The sequence below is a fragment of the Macrobrachium nipponense genome, chromosome 24 (genome assembly GCF_015104395.2).
Source record: "Macrobrachium nipponense isolate FS-2020 chromosome 24, ASM1510439v2, whole genome shotgun sequence".
Classification (NCBI taxonomy): Eukaryota; Metazoa; Arthropoda; class Malacostraca; order Decapoda; family Palaemonidae; genus Macrobrachium; species Macrobrachium nipponense.
This window is the reverse complement of record NC_061091.1, coordinates 18,032,507-18,053,062: the sequence shown is the minus strand read 5'-3', so window position 1 is coordinate 18,053,062 and position 20,556 is coordinate 18,032,507. Positions and strand designations below refer to the sequence as shown.

Below are 20,556 nucleotides of genomic sequence, written 5' to 3'. Positions count from 1 at the left end.
AAGTATATATCAGAAGAATTTTAGTTAAATGTTGTTGTCCAACAAGGACCAATTCTGGTTCTGTGAATCCAATATGGGTACTGTTTGCTGTGTGGTTTATTGTCAAAAACAATTTTAATATATTTGTTTTACTTTTGCAGTCCATGTCCTGCTACCTCACACGAAGGTTCCATTAAAGGTGGCGAATGTGGTAATCGCAAGAGACGCATACGCAATGGTTCTGTTTTATATGGGGATACTTTACAAGATTTCCACCAACATCGTCTGGAAGAGGGTTATGATCCTTTGGACCTGAAATACAGTCTCTATGCAATTGCTGTGAGTTTCCCTCTATTTACAATTGCTTGTGTAGTGTGATTATGTATACATGACATTGCTTTACAGGTATCTTTCTTTATGTTGATTATTTAGTTCAGAACCATTATTTAAAGTTTCAAAAAGGGGAAAGTTCTTCTGTGGTGCCCCATTCAAGACATCACTTTTGATATTTGCAAGGAATTTAAATTTTCCTCAATAACCAAAGCAAGGTAGCAAGTTGTGTGTGAAGAAGCCAGCATTCCCTTGAAGAAAAAAAGAAGGGAGTTTTCAATAAGAATGGAAGAAAAGAAGGGTGAACCTGCTGTGATAAGTTGTTTGCACAGTATATGTAGAGTAAGAAGTATTGTAAGAGTGAGACATAAAGATCTGAAGAAGTGGCAGGATATTTCAGCACTGGTGGAAAGATTGGTTAGTTTTTTGATGATCAGATGTTGCACCATGAACAACATAAGTTTACAGAGGAAAGGCATCAAGTTATGGAATGAAAGTTACTGTAACAAAACCTTTTACCAAACACTTGTTAAATGTTTTTGGAGTATCAGTGGCAGCAACACATGACTGAAGGTGGTGATAAAAAATCAGTTACAATATGTGGTTAGAAAATGGTGTCACCTGTAAACCTTGCTTTATGGAATCCCTGCTAGTGGGGCAAGATAATTCTGTTGGATTTACGGTGTTTATGAAAGTAAGAATTGAGTAAAGATTAAAGAAATATAGCAGCGTCAGAAGGAAAAGCATTAGTACTGTGGTTGGAAAGATTAAGAGCTACAATATTATAATTTGTAATCAATGTATGGTATTATTAAAATTACATAAGAGATAATACAGGGCTTTTCACTTGAAGTAGGGTTTTTTTATCAGCTGAAGTGTAAACATATTATATTTGCTTGACATAAATCTGTTTTGTCAATTTGTAAATTATTTTTATTGGTTGCAGTGTCACACGGGGATAATGGAAGGTGGTCATTACGTTTGTTATGCTAAGAATCCACAGGGCAAATGGATATGCTTCAATGACAGTAGTTGTAAGGTAAGGATTTTTCTTTTTAATGTGGTAATTTGTGATTGTGCTGGTTTTTATACCCCTCCAGTGTTTCCTGAAGATAACAGATATGTACTATATCTTCCCCATTTGCTCTTATAAATTCTGAGCTTCAAAATACCATGTTTCATTAATTTCTTGTCATCTTGGGCCTCTCTCACAACTCTGTGACATTTGATATGTAGAACTGAGTTCACTCCTAAATCTCTCCCATGTCATCCACACTTTATCTCCAGACAGTCACAAGCTGTAGTAGCTTGCTTAAGATATTTAATCCTCTCCATTCCTCTCTTCCTTATTTTAAACAATTGTTTGACTTTTCAATCTCATTAACATAGGTCATCTGCTTTTAGCAGTTCCTAAGGAATCTTTCTGATACAGGCAGTCCTTGGTTGTTGGCTTGGGCTTCGTTCTCGTCAGGGTGCTGATAAGCGAAAGCTGTTAAGCGAAACTCAGCAATTTATGGCGCTGATAACTAGTTAATGGTGCCTCTGTTGGGTATGTTATGGTGCCATAACTATTATCGGCACCGTACGGGACCAATAACCGAAACTTGCCCTGTTATGAAGCCATAAATCACAATGTTTTAACTTTACCAGTTTCCAGCTGGCGCTAAGTTATTTATCCTAATGCTAAGACCTCGGGTATTTTAATTATGAAAAATAAATTTATTGAAAATTTGTCATTGTTCATATACGAAACAAACCTTTGGTCTTAATATTAGGATAAATACTCAGCGCCAGCTGGAAACCGGTAAAGTTTAAAATAATTGTGTACGCAAGGGACTATTCGCATCTGTGCTTGGTTACGAGACATGTGGGGCCACCCACATACCCCTCATTAACTTGTGACCCCGTCAGTTATCTTCTTACCACCTTTAAGTGAGGACGTGGTTTACTCCGTCCTTTTAAAGCCGGTTTAGTTTGCCCCCTGTTGTTTTCAATTTGTTTGGAATTCCCGGGTATGTGAACATGAAGCTTTCTCATGCTGCGAGACTTCCTGGATATCACAAGAAGCAGTTATACGCCATGTTATTTCCTTTGACGGTTTCGACGTCTATGGAAACCGTCGAAGTACTCTTCGTGTAGTAAGTCGTAGGTGAAGAAACTCTTAAGGTACGGTTAATTCGTTACCTGTGCTTGGGAATATCGTATATTCATATGGATTGCCTGTAATCCACAGCTTTGATGTATCTGGATGTGCTTTGGGGAGTAACTATGACTAATTGTGCTCCTTTCCCTGCGGGGAGAAGCGTGCATCATCATCTTGTTTTCGTTCCTTATACGTGGGTAGAGAGGATGCAGGTGTGCGGTCGGCGTTAGGCTTAATCAGGAGAATCAACCCAAAAGGACAGTTGGTTTGATGTTTAACGTCGTGTTGCCATCCAGGATCCCATGTGATGGATGTCCCTTTTATCCTGACATGCACTGGATGGCGCTCGGATGCGTCGCCATCTATAAAGAAGCAGATAGGGCAACAAGGCAGCCTTTAATGTCAGGTTGCTATGACTACAAGAATAACATCAACAGCCTTGCACTTCTGGTAGGGTGCTGGCTTTGCATTCGAGTTGCTCAGTGACGTCATAAACATAGTGACCACCATGATGTCTCTTCACAGCTGCGGCCTACACGAAGGCATGCTTCCATTTTCATTTCGAGGTACAAGAGTACTTTACAACTATGCTTTTGGATGGGAGGTTTTTAATGCACATTGTTTTTGAGAGAAATTACAAGCGTTAGGAGATATAAGTCACAATAAATGGAAAAGACAAGTCTTTTCTCTGTATCCTTCCGCTTAGGCGTCAAGCTTAGGTGACTGGCTTTGATGCCAGTGCATTCTCCTGCCAATCATGGAAATAATAGGGACTTCGTAGCTGATCCTCGAGCCAAGAGGAGAATTTTCTTCTCTCTCTTCGAGCCAGGATTGTTACATCCCTATTATATGAAAGCTCAAGAAGTAGTTGTAATTAACAAGTGAATGATGGAAAGTTAGTCTAGTGTGGCTGCTGTGATGAGTTGGAAAAGGCTAGAATCAGGGACTTCGTGACTGATCCTCGTGCCAAGAGAAGAATAATTTCTTCTTCATCTTCGAGGCAGGACTGTCACATCCTTGTAAAGTAGAAATGCCACAGAAGGTTGGGTCTCTTGATCTTGGCTGCAAGAGTACCATAAACAGCCTCACGCTTCCATCAAGCGTGTTGACGTCATAGCCAAGACCGCTTGTAATGGCGGTAGTCATGACGTCACAGCCTACTGATTCTTGATTTACTTTGATGCCTCCGGAACCTAATAAGCTTTTTGACTCATTGGTACACACAGTAATGAAGAATAAACAGGATCTAGAGGTGAAAATGGCTAAGTAAGACAAAAAGAAAAGGTGTGATTCGCCGTATCCTTCGTCTTCTTCTCTAGATGATGTCATAGCTAAGTTCGATGGGATCACTGAGGGTACCAGTCAAGTGTTGGAGGATACAGGATTTCGTGACTGATCCTCGGGACAAGAGGAGAAGAGTAAATTCTTCTTCTTCTTTGAACTAGGACTGTCACAGCCCAATCAGCAAGAAAATCAAGAATTCAGCGGCTGGTAAGCTCAAAGCAATCGGACGAAGCCGTTTACAAGAGTCCGAACAAGCGAAAGCGTTGACTGTCGCTGGGCTAGCGGCCGACGTGGAGTTGCCAGTGGTGACTACAAGAATCTAAGAGAGACTACAATGCCGTGGCTTAACTTGATACATACGCCGGTGCTTTTACAAACATTTTCCATGGACTCTAGCTGTCATAGTAATAAGATATGATAAAATAGCTCTCATATTTGTATATAGGATTGCAAACAGATACCTTCTCAAATCCTACTGACTATAATATTTTCAAGCTCGACCCATTAACGGCCATTAAGGATCAAAGGTGCTGAGGCCGTATGGTTGGACGACCATGACGCATGCAAATAGATACCTTCTCAAATCCAACTGACTATTATTGTTGGGATGAGCCATCAGTGGCCATTAAAGATCATAGGTGCTGTGGCCGTATGGTTGGAAGGCCATGACTTATGCAAATAGATACCTTCTCAGAGCCTACTGACTATTCAAGATCGAGCCATCAGTGGCCATTAAAGATCAAAGGTGCCGCGGCCATATGGTCGGACGGCCATGACACACCCGGACATTTGTCAGAGGGTAGGAGTTAGTTAATGTCTCCCATGGCTGAACACAGTGCGCTAGAACCGGAGGGAAGAGAAGACCAAGAGTTTCTGGCTACGTATGAGGTGTTGATTGATTTGATTAGTCAATTCAATAACCTTTTGGGGAGCCAGCATGCTTCCCCCGGTGATTGACATGGTGTTTGGTTTGAAAAAGGATATGAAAGTATATGAATTACCTTTTTCTATTCATGTCGAGTCCATTTACAGCACGTAAAGTGCACGGATTGATAGAAGGATATGGATTCCTCTTAGTAATCGTATGCAGCCTGAATGGTGGGAAGTAGCATACTTTGGGTTGACTCCAGAAAACTTCAAACCTTTACAGGTAGGGAGAATTCCCATATTTTATATATACTTGTTGGTATAAGCTGGTTTCTTTCTATAAGAATATTGACCAAACGCTTCGACTCTTACACAAGTAGTTAAAGGTAATCGAAAGCTTGGTTTCTTGAAAGTGCCGTAGAACCATTCTTCTTAATGAAATCAAATGGGAACTTAAGTTGAAAGAAAGAGGTGAATGTCATCCTTTCGTCACATAAGGTAGCCAAGCCTAAGTAGGGCACTTGTAACCTAAGATGCTATAGCCAGGATAATTGGGTCATACCTTTTAGCCTAACAATTGGTTATATTCGTAGCCTATTCCAGCCAGTTCGAGTCTACTGCTACTATCTTAGTTAATCTGAGTAGTAGTTCTTAGCTTAGACTGTCTGAACTAACTGGTTGGGTATGCATGTGCTGGCTTGGACCAACTAGTGGTTGCGGTTTGGCTTTCGAACCTGCATTTACTATCTTAGATTAGTCTAAGTGGTATAATTCTTAGCTTAGCCGGGTCCACTTAGCCTAACTCATAGGTTAAGTGGTTCCGACATACATGTCAACTTAGCCTAACAGTGGGTTGATGACTTAACATGATCCGGTTGCTTGAACATGCCCGTACTATCTTAGGTTGGACGAATTAGTAAGGTTATAAGTATAGCCGAGCCTAGACTAGTGCATAGGCTACCCATTCAAAACACTCTTACCACCTCAGCCTGGAAATTTGTGGTTGTAGCTTAGCATGGATAGCCCAAACTTTCTTGAACGGCTTTACCCTAACCTAAGTCATTTAGTTTCTAGATTAAGCTAGTCTAAACTAGCCTAGCCTAGTTAAGTGTACATCTCAGATGGACTTAAACTACCCTAAGTGATGGAGGAGTTAGCCTAGCCTAATTGGAAGTGTTAACATAGCCTAACCTAACCAAACCAGGGTCCTAGCCTAATTGGAAGAGTTAACATAGCATAACCTAACCAAACCAGGGTCCTAGTCTAATTGGAACGGGTAACATAGCCTAACCTAACCAAGCCAGGGTCAACCTGGTCTTGCCAACTTAAAAGAAGTTAGTCAATTCTTAATTGACTACACCTACTTAGACTAGTCCAAGTGGTTGTTGGCTAGGTTAACTTGGAATCTGAAAATGGGTCTCCTCCCTTATTGTGGGATCCGAACCGCACTATATCGATAAATTGTTTTCTATCACCAGAAATAAGTTCTCTGATTACTCGTTGGCTGAGATGGGAGTAGGACCTCGGGCCACCGGTTTGGCAGGTGAGTGCACAAACAACTCGTCCAGAGAGGAACTCATATAATGGAAAAACCATGTAATAGCTGTCTCAGGGGTTTCACCCTTCGAGGAGCCTGAGGATTCCATTTGCGATACTGGGAACATCCTGGAGGTTATGCAAACTCTAGGTTCTACCTGTTCCGCCATGTCCCGGACGGAAGGATGGGTTCCAGTAATTAAGGAGGACCCAAGATGAGTGACTGATAAAGTTTATCGTAGCACAATCATCGCTACCAGGTTCGTGTGGGGAAGAGGCATCACCGATAGGTAGAATTAATATCTCAAGGCCTGGAGGTTGACCAGTATCCCCTTTCGAACTAATAGTTCTCAGTTTTTGGGTGGAGAGTGTCACCTCGGACGTAACACGACTCCAAAGGTCATTAGCTCTCATATACAGAATGACCCTTTGGCCGTGACTGCCTGTGTAGTGGATGTTTTTGTCCATTAAAGGCATTTGGTCAGTAGACAATGATCTGGTGGAGAGGTTGTCAGAACAGAGGGAAGAATCTGTAATTACATGTTTACATGCATGGCGATATACATTGGACTGGTGATTGGGCATGCATGGTGATATACATTGGACTGGTGATTGGGCATGTGAATATCACTTCACACTGACTAATCTTCAGATGAATCAGGAGCAGTGAACTGGATGGGGCACATAAGAACTCCAATCTGATAAGTGAAAACATACTCTGTATCAGAGTAGCCTTGACGGACTACCACCAGGCACATACATCAGTCACGTTACAGGAAACGGACTGTGGATGGGGGGTCTTCCTCTGACCTTGGTAGAGTGGGAGTACTCAATAACCAGGGTTTTGACGTAGACTCAAAAGTAGCTTGGTACTTCAGTTCCAGTTGGCCCCGGAATCCAGGGTAATGAGTCAATGCAGCACAGGTCATGATGACAGATACATTTCTTAATCTTGCTCAGTACGGTGTGAGTATGTGTGAGGGACCTTCAGCAAGGCCAGCTTTGACTTGTCAAAGTACTCTGTAGTTATAGAAAGAACTAAGTCACCTAGAACATTAACGTGGTAGACGTAAAGGAACAGGCCAAACAGAGGCGATCGGGCAAGCCTACTCCTTGTTTGTCAAGTTGTACCAATGAGGTTATACAGAAGATAAGGTCATCAGAGGAATATGGGCCTCCTGGCATTTAAGAACATATCTGTTAAAATGATCGTGACGGTTGGTCTGTGACGGTATCAAAGCTCAAAATTGAGCAATTTTAAGGAGGTGTCTTGTCTGTTCATTGAAATTTGAGAGTGGGTTCTTTGTTATGAAAACCACTTTCAATTTCCTGTATATATATATATATGGTTGCCCAGAGGTCCTTGGACTCAATTTCCTTGGGTCCTTTGGTGACTGCTCAACAAAAGGTGTAACTCATCCAGTACCCCTGGCGGGTCAGTTGGTGTCTTGTCTAAGATGATGGTATGAATGTGAAATGGAGGAGTTAACTGGCCTCTTTCCTTTTCAAATTTCTGTCTCCTCCTTTACTTAGGGCAGTAAGAAGAGACTACCATCATAACCTGGAATGGACAAGGTACAGGTGAGTGAAGTGGCCATACTGTTAGGGTTAGTATCAGTAGAATACCTATCAGTAGCAGGACATACCTCTCTTTTGCAAGGGGGAGAGGAATGATAACAAACCTACATGAGTGGATGAATTGATTTGTTAGGGGAACAGATCTTATCTTCCTCGGACCCAATGAACTATGACATTGTGTAAAAACCCAGAAGTCTGATTCTATGATATTCATATATATCTTAGATTTGGAAATACTGGTCAGTTTCGTAGAATTCTGGTATTCAGAAAACTGATCAAAGGTGGCAAACTCCCTGTTGTAACGTTAATAGTACTTACCTCCCACCAAGAGTAAGTCTATCCTAATGTTAAGACCGAAGGTTTGTTTCTTTTATGAACAAATGACAAATTTGTAACTAATTTGTATTTTTCATAACTTACAAACCTGAGGTCTTAACATACCAAGGCCCACCTCTAACCACCCCTCTATCAACTAACCTGGGTTGGAAGAAAAACGAACAGGGTCACGAGTTAATGAGGGGTATGTGGGTGGCCCCACATGTCTTGTGACCAAGCACAGATGCCAATAGTCCCTTGCGTACACAATTATTTTAAACTTTACCGGTTTCCAGCTGGCGCTGAGTATTTATCCTAATGTTAAGACCTCAGGTTTGTAAGTTATGAAAAATACAAATTAGTTACAAATTTGTCATTTTTATGGCATTAGACAAGTGCCATAAAACCGGATTGCCATTAGTCAAGACTGCCGATAACCGGGGACTGTCCATATTATGTTTTAACATGTTCAAGTACTTTAATCTTATTTCATGTTAATTTTTACCCAGCATTGCATCTCTTTATGCATTGTTTATTATTCTTGTGATAATCTTTGAACACTTCTGGTCTGATTTCTTCATGGCTATCCCAATGGGAGATGGTTATTTTTTTCTTTTTTTTCTTTTTAGTGATCTGGTTAAACTTTTTTTAATAAGTAACTTACCAAGTAATGACACATGACCAACTTAGCAAGTAATGACATAGCTATTAAATTAAACTTGTGCGATCCAGGGACTATTGGCATTTATACCAGGTCATGGGGCATTATACCCAGAATGCCCTCGGCATCGTGTGACCGACCGGCAGTTATACTTCTAACCCAGTTAGACTGCTAGAGGGGTGGTTCGAGGTGGGCCCTTTAACTGTTAAGACCTCAGGTTTGTTAGTTATGAAAAATACAAATTAGTTACAAATTTGTCATTTGTTCATATACGAAACAAACCTTCGGTCTTAACATTAGGATAGACTTACTTATTGGAGGGAGGTAAGTCTGTAACTGACTGGGAGTTTGCCACCTAATTCCATTTCTGAATATTAGGAGAATTCTAAGAGAATGGACTATAACCTTTGAACCAAAGATATAAGGAGATCTATAGGTTTCCCTCACTGGGTGCTGGTATCATGCCATGGTTTATAAACTATGGGGAAATAGGGGACCCCCTATTCTGATAAACCACTCTTGTCCCTTGTGTCTGGATCTACCATCACCCCTCCCTTCCAACTACCGAGAGGGGTGTGTTGCTACTGGAAAGTATACTATACTCTAACATAACTTTACAGTATGGCTGACCACCACACCTGCATCTAGTCCGTTCCAGCTCATGATGGCACTCTCCTTCATACTGCCCGTAGGTAAAGGAGTAGAAAGAAAGTAGTAAAGACAAAAAGACCAGTCATCCCATTCATTCTACTTTCATACCTTCATCTTAGACTAGACACAAACTGACCCGCCATGGGTACTGGATGAGCTATACCACTTGCTGGGCCGCCACCACTGGACCCAGGGAAAAGGTATCTAAGGATCTATGAGCAACATCCTTTAAATAAAAGGAAGTGAAAGTCGTTTGGCGTTTCCAAACACCAGCTTTCAGAATTCTCTCGACAGACATATTCTTCTTGAATGCCAAAGAGGCACTCAAGCCCCTAATGTCATGAGCCCTAGCCTTCACCTGGCTATCTGACCCCTTGCCTTCTGTCATATAGGCATTCCTGATAGTTTCTCTTAGCCAAAACGATATTGTATTCCTGGACACTTCCTTTTTGTTCCGTCCTGTACATACGAACAACCTCCTGCACCCTGGCCTGAGGTGCCTTGTCCTCCTTAAGTACTCTCTTGTTACCCTGACGGGACACAGAAGCATCTGATCTTTGTCATTATCTACAAAATCAGCCAGAGAAGGTATGGAAAAAGTCAAACCTGCTGTCCACTACTGATGCCATTGACTTCCAACCTCTCGAGTGCTTTACCATAGACAACAGGCCATGTAGCTCCCCCACCCTTTTGGTTGAAGCTAGGGCCAATAAGAAGACTGTCTTTAGGGTCAGGCTCCTATCTGTGGACTGCCTTAGTGGTTCGTAGGGGGGTTTTGTCAGACTACTCAGTACCATGGTCAAATCCCAATCTGGGGCTTTCAGTTCCTTTGGTAAACATGACTGCTCAAAGCTCTTCATCAACATGGCCAACTCCCATGAAGATGGAATGTCCAAGCCTTTCATGCGTAAGACCGAGTCTAGAGCCGCCCTGTACCCCTTCACCGCAGACACAGACGTATGCCTTTCTGTCCTGAGATATATCAGAAAGTCTGCTAATTGCTGAATAGTGGTACCGAGTGGAGACAAGTTCCCTCTACGACACCAATCACAGTATGCTGACCATTTCCCTTGGTATATTGCTGCCGATGACTTTTTTTATATTTCCTGCCATCTGCACTGCTGCTTTTTGTGAAAACCCTCTCGCTCGCAAGAGATACTCGACAGTCTCCACCCGTGAAGTGATAGGGACTTCACCGACCGGTGGTACCTCTCCACGTGAGGCTGACATAGCAGGTTGTTCCATGGTGGTAACTCTATCAGGAGTTCCAAGAGGTCCGGAAACCATTCCGCCTTTGGCCATAACGGAGCTACCAGGGTCATTCTGAGGTTCTGAGACCACATTACCCTGTTCAGAGCCTGACGGATTAGATAAAAAGGAGGAAATGCGTAGACGTCCAGATTGTCCCATGGTTGTTGTAGAGCGTCTTCTGCTACTGCCTCTACGTCTGGGACTGCCGAACAATACACTCCCAACATCTTGTTGTACCTGGTTGTGAATAGGTCTATTATCGGCCTTTCCCACAACCTGAGCATTCTGTCCACAACTTGTTGGTGTAAGGACCACTCCATTCCCAGGATCTGATCCCTTCTGCTCAACTTCTCGGCCACTGTTTCTTTTTCTCGGAATATATCTGGCCCTGATGTCTACTACGTTCTCTACAGCCCACTGATGAAGTTGAACTGTCATCATATGTAACTGTCGAGACACTAGACCTCTTTGTTTGTTTATGTAAGCTACTACTGTGGTGTTGTCTGACATCAAAACCACTGAATGTCCCTGCACCCTCTCCCGGAATTCCTGTAGTGCCAGAAATGCTGCTTTTAGCTCCAGCACATTTATATGGAGTTTCCTGTCCTCACCGCTCCATTTCGCTGAAACCATCAGCTCCTCCATATGCGCTCCCCAACCTTCTAGTTACGCATCTGAGAACAGCAAGAGATCCGGTGAGGGTTGCTGAAGGGGAATACCCACTGTCAGATTGCTGTCCTTCACCCACCACAGCAGGTCTTGCCTCACTTCTGCCGACAAGGGAATCTGCTCGTACGGGTGATCTACTATTGGCGACCAGAACTCCTTCATCCTCCATTGTAGAGACCGAAGGTGTAACCTCCCTTGTGGTACTAGCTTCTCCAAGGAAGTTAGGACTCCCAGTACTACCTGCCACTGTTTTGCTGGCTGTTTGTTTTTCTAGAAAGGCCTTCACCACTTGTTTGCTTTTCTCTACTCTCTGGTCTGTTGCGAATACTCTGGCTTTTATTGTGTCTATGACCATTCCCAGGAACACCAGCCGTTGACATGGATACAACTGCGACTTCTCCCGATTTATCACAATGCCTAAGCTGTGACAAAACTGTAGAAGGGTCGCTCTGTCCCTGAGTAATTTCTCTCTGGACTTTGCTATCACCAGCCAATCGTCTAGATATCTTATTAGCCTGATCCACTGAGCATGCGCCCATGTCGACACGAGAGCGAACACTCTTGTAAAAACTTGAGATGTTGTCAATCCAAAGCACAGAACTTTGAACTCGAAAACTTTCTCTGCAAGACTGAAGCGGAGAAATTTCCTGGAAGACTGATGGACTGGGATCTGAAAGTATGTGTCTTTCAAGTCGATGGTCAGCATAAAGTCCTTGATCCTGACTGCTTTTAGAATTGTCTTTGGAGTTTCCATTTTGAAACTGGTTTTTCTTATAAACAGATTCAAAGTTGACAGGTCTATTACTGTCCTCCAGTCCCCACTGGCTTTGGGTACTAGGAAAATCCTGCTGTAAAACCCCTTTGATGCCATGGATACTGGTTCCACAGCCCCTTTTTCCATCATCTTCTTCACTTCCTCTTGCAGAAAAAAAGCCTTCTGAGGTTCTTGAGCATAAGCGAGGTGAAGCAATGGCGGTTCTGTCAGGGGTGGGGATACTTCGAACGGAATCAAATACCCGACTGAGAACCTCCACCACCCACTGCTCTGCTCCCAGTTCCTGCCACACCTTCCAGTGATTTGCCAGGCAACCCCCCACTGGTGTGGCCGAGCCATCTCGCTATTTTTCGACCCCTTAATAGGAGCCTTATCATCTTAATGTTAAGACCGAAGGTTTGTTAGTTATGAAAAATACAAATTAGTTACAAATTTGTCATTTCTAACTCAAACGGCAGCATAAATTCAAAATTCTTAGTAACACTTCAGTTCTTTAGTGTAGGTGACTAGTTCTGCTAACTAATGAGAATACCAGGAACGATTTAGCAGACGACCTCTTTCTATTTCTGCCAAGTGTAACGGCAGGAATGTAGTCGGGAGAGAAATGGTGCTTAATGTTTGGTTGTGATGGGCTTTAGGAAGAGTACTAGACGATCTTGACAGCCAAGAACCATGCTCCAAGTGCCCAAGAGCGCTCATCTGGTGCCAACTTCAGCCGGACACCAGCTCAGAGCGCTCAGCGTCTGATGCCAGCTCCTGATCATCTGACGCCAACTCTCTTGCATCCATTATTTTCTCTCCTGCTACTAGTCCTTTTATTTTATATCCACTTACTCCCGCTTATGGTTCCCTCGCTTCCTTCCCATGCCTCTGCCAGTCTTGTATCTGGGTTAACAGAAATGAACGGTGATTATCTGGCCCACTTGTTCTCTTAGACTTGAGTCACTGTCATACCCCCCTTAATCTGAGAGGAGTCATACTGAAAGGCCAATGGAGGCTGGTGGGAAGGCCCCTAAGTAGTTGCTCCATGGTTGAACCTGTTGCACATTGCCAGGTTTTGACAGATGACTATTGAAAAGGTGTATTGCTGGTTTGTGTAGTGGGGGAGGTAGCTGTCAGGCCTGTTGGATCTCCTAGATCTAAAGTCCCCGTCATACCCCCTTAAACCTGGGAAGAGGCATACTGGTGGTCCAAGGGAGTCTGAGGGGGTTTCCCCCTGATAGTTGCCCCCTCAGTCGACCCTGTAGAACATTCCCATATACGTATTGGCAGACCACGCAGATCTGATCGCCTCAGGGAGAGATTTCGTTACCATCCAACGACCAATTAAAATCCCTGCCCACCGACCCGCCCACCGATTATACACGACCTTGCATGCTATAAATACTTGTAAAACGTATCTTAATTCACTTTACTGTAAACTCTCATAGATGACTGCCTGTGCACTGTCGACACGTTAGAGGAATAAACCTAAGACAAATGAAAATCTTTACATGTCCTTAGGAAACTTAAGACACCAGCTACATGCTGACGAGAAAAAGATAATAAGAAGAATTGAGAAGATTCTATATAAATTAAATGCCGTTGAAACAGCTATTGTATTATTATTATTATTATTAGTATTTTTAAGTATTAAAAACAAATAGTACATGTACTATAAAAATTCTTGAGTCGCAGTAAATGAGAGAGAGAGAGAGAGACGAGAGAGAGAGAGAGAGAGACCGGACCGCGAGAGATCAGAGAGAGAGAAGAGAAATTGCATGAACACTTGGTGGCAACAACACAACAGCTCCTCCCCCCTCCGTCCCATTACTTGATATGTTTGACAGTTTTAGTACCTTGAGTTTGAGAGAGAAGACTGGGATTTCCTTCATTCTTACATAATTTTTCAAATTTATAAACTAAAATCTTACTAATTCACTTTAGTATTTTCTTTAATGAATTGATGTTATTGCTGTATACATTAATATTAGAAAATATGAAATCAATTATTTATCATACAAAAAACCATACATCTCTGTAGGAAAGAGAGAGAGAGAGAGAGAGAGAGAGAGAGAGAGAGAGAGAGAGAATTATTATTTTTACTATGTGACATCATTTAATCATATTAAACTTACTGATACAGTATTAATAAGTATTAATATTTGAAAATTAGTAAATCATTTTTGTACCATAAAAATGCATTTAGTCATGAAAATAACATCAAAATACACTAATTGGTGATGATTTTCGCCGGAAAATCCCGCGAATAGGCGAATCCCCCGGAAATAATGGGTAGATAAGGTCCAGAGAGAAATCCGCGAATCAGTGAGTCCGCAAATCCGGAGGACGCGAATACAGGGGGAACACTGTATAGTATTAGACAGCCACTGGAAAGGCATCTTGGTGGAAAGGCATCATTCATCTAGTTGACTTCTTCTTGGGATCCTGGCACCAGCCTGTTTGTGTCTGGTGCCAGTTCCTGTCCATCTGACTATTCCCAAATGCTCAGCTCCAGTTCTCAAACTCTTAAGTACCTGACACCAGTCTGCAGAGCTCCCAGCTCCCACTCTCATGCCACCAGCTTACTAGTGTTTGGCACCAGTTCCTCTTTAGATTAGCGCCTGTCTTTTCTAAGAATGTACTGTCGTTCCTTCTTGAGCACCAGTTTCCGATTGGACACATGAGTCCAGTTTTCAAGTGACCAGTGACAGAACTCGATCATCAGGTGCCAACTCTTCGGTATCGGACTCCCACCTCTGAGCGTCATATAGACTGTTCACAAGAGTATGGGCTCTCTTCAGTCTGTTCAACCTTTGCCTAGAGTTCCAGACAAGCCGAAGTTGCTCCCTTTTTACCTACAGTTAGTTTCTAGGAGTCCTGTCCTTTGTAGACATGGACTTTTGTTTACCAAATTTATGAGCTTGCTGAAGAAAGCTCTCACCTTTGATGAAGGGTACAAGACAAGTGTGTTTTGTCTTTCTTCCCTCTGGTGCTTTGACAGAACTAGACCTCCTTGTCGAAGATCTCATCAAGATTTTTGAACTAAAAGGTTTTTTCTTGACTGGCAGCAGGAGCAAGGTTTATGAAGATACAGGACTCCGTAGTGTTTACCGAGAGACATCTCTTCAGATCTTCTCTTAGTCCTGTCCTGTGCAGACAAGGACAGTTGAGATGGTTTTTAGAGAGTTCCACTCCTTTACTACTGTGCGAGACACACAGTAGCAATCAGCCTTGTTATTTTTACCTACAGACCTGCTTCACCTCTTCCTCAGAACACAGCCTCTTTCACAAGAGTCAGCTTTCTGAAAGTCAGTTAGAACTCTTGCAATTTTTGGGCTCTCCATCTGCCAAGAGAATCACAGCTATTTTCAGATGGTCCATTATTTCTAGCCCCTTTTTCTTTATACTTGGAACATCAGTGGATGTCATCCTCCAAGACGTTAGTCAAGTTAGACAGACTTCATGTAAGAGTTTTGCAATTCTTCTTCTAGCTTTCATCTAGTTCTGAGGTTTCTGACACAGATTGTAAACACCGTAATGTTTTATTGGTTCTTCACAGCCGCTGAAGATACACGCAGATGATGGTTGCCGTTCTCTGTTTCCTGTAAAGTGGTAAGGAGGCTAGCTTCATCTCACAGCCTTCCTGCAGTTTCACCATGGTTCCATCTGTCTCTTCCTGGTCTGACTTCCTTTGAAATGACAATATCTTCTCTCCTGAGCATTCTTTTCTTGAAGGACCTTACATGGACTCCAAGCAAGAAGAGAAAGTGCCATGAATCCTCTCAGACCAGTTTTTCCTAGTGGTACCTATTCTCAGACATCTGGAATCTGCTTATGAGCTCCTGGTGCCAACTTCCTTGCACCTGGCATTGACTCCCAAATGCCCAATGCCTTTTTCAGAGCACTTGGCACTATCTAGCCCGTGCTAGGCTCCTGCTGCTGATGCCTAGCCCCTGCTCACAGACTATTTTTCTGTTTAAAGAATTGTCTGACTGTGGGAGAATTCATCATACCTGGTTTTGAACAAGACCACTATTATCCTGTGCCCGGGCTTTTGTGTCCCTTATGAACATTTCAATCTTTTATAAGCATATCAGATATTAGTTTCTGTCATGTACAGTTCCACTTACGTTTTTGGCCGGTACAAGGTGTCATTGAGTCCACGCAAGCCATTATCTATTTCATAAGAAGTCGATCCTGCATGGATGTCCACATGGCTGTCAAGAATCAGCAGGGTTGCCAACTAGTCCTCTCAGCTGTCAGCAAGTCTGCATGGCCCACAGCTCCCTTTTTATTCTTTGATTAGAGAACAAAGTTCAAGATGGAGACAAACCAGACAGTCCTTTCGTCCATTCTCCAGGGTGATTGGACGAAGACCTTGGTTATGCAGGATACTTCCTTCCATGTCCATGTCCAGACTCTGGAGAGTATCTCAGGTCCGTCTTACGAGACAGGATCTTCCAGTTTTGTCTTCATTTTCTGGCCATGAACATCTGTTTTTTCTGGACAACAGACTTCTCAGATTCCCTTCAAAGAAAAGAGTGCTGAAAGGTTTTGACATGACCAACTGGGACAGAGAAACACAACTAGATTCCGTCTATTTTTCCCAAGCCTCAGATTTCAGTCGGACCTACACTGGTGGCTGTCCAAACTTAGACTTTCGGAAAGGAAGTTCCTCTATCTTCCAAGACTAGACTTAGACTACTTCTGTACACCTTGATCTAGGTTGGGGAGCCCGCTTGGTGAACCGGGAAGTTTCCGGGATGTGTCCCTGACAGAACGGAGCATTCACATTTATGTCAGAGAGCTGAAAGTGATTCGCTTAGGGCTTCCATGCTTCTCAACCCTAGTTCACTCCTGCACTGTGGTATTCTTTGAGCACAGTCTTAACATTATTACGTTAGCACTGAGACTCTCACTCTCATCTTCTCATCACCAAACAGCAAAAGAACTTCTACTGTAGATGATCAAATTTTAGTTTTCTAGTCACTCAATTTATTCAGGCAACCTAAAAAGTTCTGGCAGACGAACTGAGCCATCAGAAGCTTGTTCTTACTTCTGAGTGGACCTTAAATCCCCTGGTCTGTTGGGATCTGTGGAATATATAGGGCAGGCCAACTTTGGACCTGTTTCCCATGTTAAGGAACCTTCTCTTCCTCTTTTGTTCTCCAGCCCCAAACCTTCTAGCATGGGCAAAAACACCTTGCTGCAAGTTCGGTCCAATTTGGACCCCTACGTTTTTCCACCCTTCAACATAGTCAAGGAAGCGCTGAACAAGTTTCAAGCTCATCGCAACGTTACGATGACCCTCATAGCCCTGCTCTGACCCATAAAATAATGATTTCCAAACCTGCCATGGTTGTGGGTGGACTCTGCATAGCTCCTTCCCCAATCTGTGACTACTCAGTCAAGAGATACCACCAAGAGGGGCTTGCTCCTGCCCTGATGGGCTTCAACTGTCTGGAAGCGTGTCAGAATGAAGGGATTGTGCCTAACATACTATAGGGGCTATTGTAAATGCAGACCTCAACCTTCTAGCTGTCTTCCAGGCTAAGTGAGTGATTCTGCGTGGCTGGTGTCTCAGACTCTATGTCTCACCTTTTGAGACATTCGTGACCAGAGTTGCAGATTTCCTCCTTTTCTTCCAAGGATATCTAGAATCCCTCATATTTCTCCTTTAAAGGGTGCCGAGCTACAGTTAACTCTGTTTTTAAGCATGCAGCAAGGAAGGAAATTCCGGCCTCCTGGAACCTGGACGTAGTTTTGAAGTGACTTACAGGTCCCTCTTTTGAATTGCTATGCTCCTCTTCTCAGAAAAGATCTTACCCGGAAGACTATCTTCCCTGGTGACCTTGGCTTCAGCTAAAATGCATTAACGTTTTATCTCTCTTAAGTGATAAACAGACATCTTGGCTCTAAGGAAGAATAGAGAGTTCTCAGTCCAGGTAGAGCTTTCAGGTATTACCGAACAGGGTGGAAGAGCAGAGGGCCATCCATAAACTATAGTGACCTTCATCTTAAATTACCTTTATTTCTGAGAACACTCAGATTCAGGAGAGCATTTTGCTTACTTTTTAGTGAAAGCTAAGGACGTCAGAGCAGCAGCTACCTCATTAGCTTTCAGGCACAAGATGCCCCTTACTTCCATTCTGCATTCAGCCCATTGGAAGTGTAAGTGATCTCCACTTTTCACAATATTTAATGAAAGTTAAAACAGTGTTAAAATTTTTGCAGTACTACCATGCGACCATTATAAGTAACTGGCATGGTAGGTATTATGGGAGGTAGCATAGGATTTTCTCCTGCTATCTCTTCACCTTATAGTAAGGTGCCAAGTTTTGGGGAGTCAGGGGGTTACAGTGTACCTGGAGCACCCGCCACTCTCAGTGGATGGGTTGTGGATTTTATTTCAGTGTTGGGTAGGTTACAGTGTTGGCTAGTTATTTTTAATGCAGTCCCCGGTTATTGGTTGGGGTTCTGTTCTTAACGGCATGACAATAACCAAAAATTAGCAACAATAGCGCCAATCCCCAGTTATCAGCACCGATAAATGAGTATCAATTCTGCTGATAGGCGGGGATTGGCATATGTTGGTGCCGAAAAGTCAGTTATCATTATTTTAGAAAAGCATCATACGACTGGATCACCAATAACCGTGGCCACCTATAATCGGGAGCTGCCCCTGTATTGTGGTACTGTGCCCAGGGCAAGGGCACTTTTTGAAGCTTTGTTAGCCATCGGATAACTCCATGGCTGCAAAACTTTCCCTGATGCTGAGCCAGCCGTCGGAATATACTCCTTCACTGCAAATCTCCCACTTAAAGAGAGCCATTCCACAGTTATACCAGCATGCCATTACAGGTTAAGATAAGCACCAACCAGGGGCAGTATTCTCCTGCAGTTTCTCTCTAACTGATAAGGAACACCAAGCATTGTTTTAAATGCTAGCAACTTTTCTGTTTCAAATTCATTGCATGACTTAATGTTTTGGAATAGAATACGTATGTCCATGTATCTCACCTCCTGTCAATGTGGGATTCAGCTATGTAATTACTTGGTAAGTTAAGGTTATAAAAAAGCTATTTTTAAAATAAAATTAAGTTTTATGTGTATATTTACCAAGTAATTACAGAATCACAGCCTACCCTTCTCCCTCTGATGGGGGTAGGGTACACATAGATTGAGGTCTGCTAAATTGTTTGTGGCATTCCCATTAGTAGGTGGGACTAGTCACTTCCACTAAACAGTTGGAGCGCCACCACAAATTTGAATTTAAGCTGCCACGTGAGTTAGACGCTGTAGCTATGTAATTTCTTGCAAGTATATATATCTACAGTAAACCTCCAGGATTCGTGGACTCACAGTTTATGGTCTCACCAATTTGTAGATTTCTCTATGGAACACATGCTTATAGTAGTACACATTATTCACAGAAAATTTGCCTATTCATGGTATTTTTCACTGAGGAATATTCACTAATTAAGGCAGTCCCCGGTTATTGGCAGGGATTCCATTCTCGGCAGGGTTCTGATAAGCGAAAACTGCCATTAACCAAAACTCGGCAGTTTATGGCGCCAAGTTTTGGTTAATGGCGCTGATAACCAGTTAATAGTGCCTCTGTTAGGTATGTTATGGTGTCATAACTATTGGCACCTTATAGTGTCGATAACCGAAACTTGCCCTGTGATGGTGCTGTAAATTGCTGATTTTATGGAGAGGCATAAAACCGGATAGCTATTAACCGAGTCCACCGATAACCAGTGACTGCCTGTACTGTATTTTCATATCATGACTAAATGCACTTTTTGTGATAAAACTATTAAAGTATTGAGGTAGGTATAAGCATTTTTAGACGGTTTTTTTGTGTTTGAACTATCAAAATAAGCACTTCTGAGCATTTTTATAGTGGCTTTTGCCGTATATATCTCCCGCAAATCCAGGGGGTCTGCAACCTCTTTCATTCCTTTTATTATACAGGCAGTCCCCGGGTTACGACGGGGGTTCCGTTCTTAAGACGCGTCGTAACCCGAAAATCGTCGTAAGCCGGAACGACGTTCTTGAAAACATGTCCACAGGGAAAATTTCACTAATTTGCAATTTTTCTTAGGGCCGTATCTCTAAAATTATCACTAATTTACTTTTTTCATGTGCAACACTGTGTATTCACAAATTACTGTATATTTTCATTAAAATACAAGAGAGAGAGAGAGAGAGAGAGAGAAGTACGAGAGAGAGGACGAGAGAGAGAGAGAGAGAGACGAGAGATTACATAGAACCATTAAATTCGTTGACCATTGTATGGCATTGTTAAGCTCGAGTGTCACTGGAGTTATGAGGTGGGGAAATTGACACAGAAAAAGACGAAGGGAAGAATTTTCTTTTGAAATTAGTTATCGTATTATTACTACTTTTATATTATTATTATTATTATTATTATTATTATTATTATTATTATTATTTGAAAATATAATAAACACGTGCATCTACCATAAAAAAATTCTCTCATCTCGGTAAGAAAGAGGAATTATCCTTACA

The 20,556-nt window shown here is 42.4% G+C and overlaps 1 protein-coding gene across 1 annotated transcript in view; it reads left to right on the top strand.

Moving 5' to 3' along the window:
- LOC135205492 (ubiquitin carboxyl-terminal hydrolase 32-like) overlaps positions 1-20,556 on the top strand; it is a gene marked incomplete in the record, with an annotated part of 352,787 nt that overhangs the window by 319,800 nt on the left and 12,431 nt on the right. The window contains 2 exon segments of the mRNA XM_064236209.1: positions 141-318; positions 1,256-1,348. Of these exon segments, the coding sequence (XP_064092279.1) occupies positions 141-318; positions 1,256-1,348 (271 nt within the window).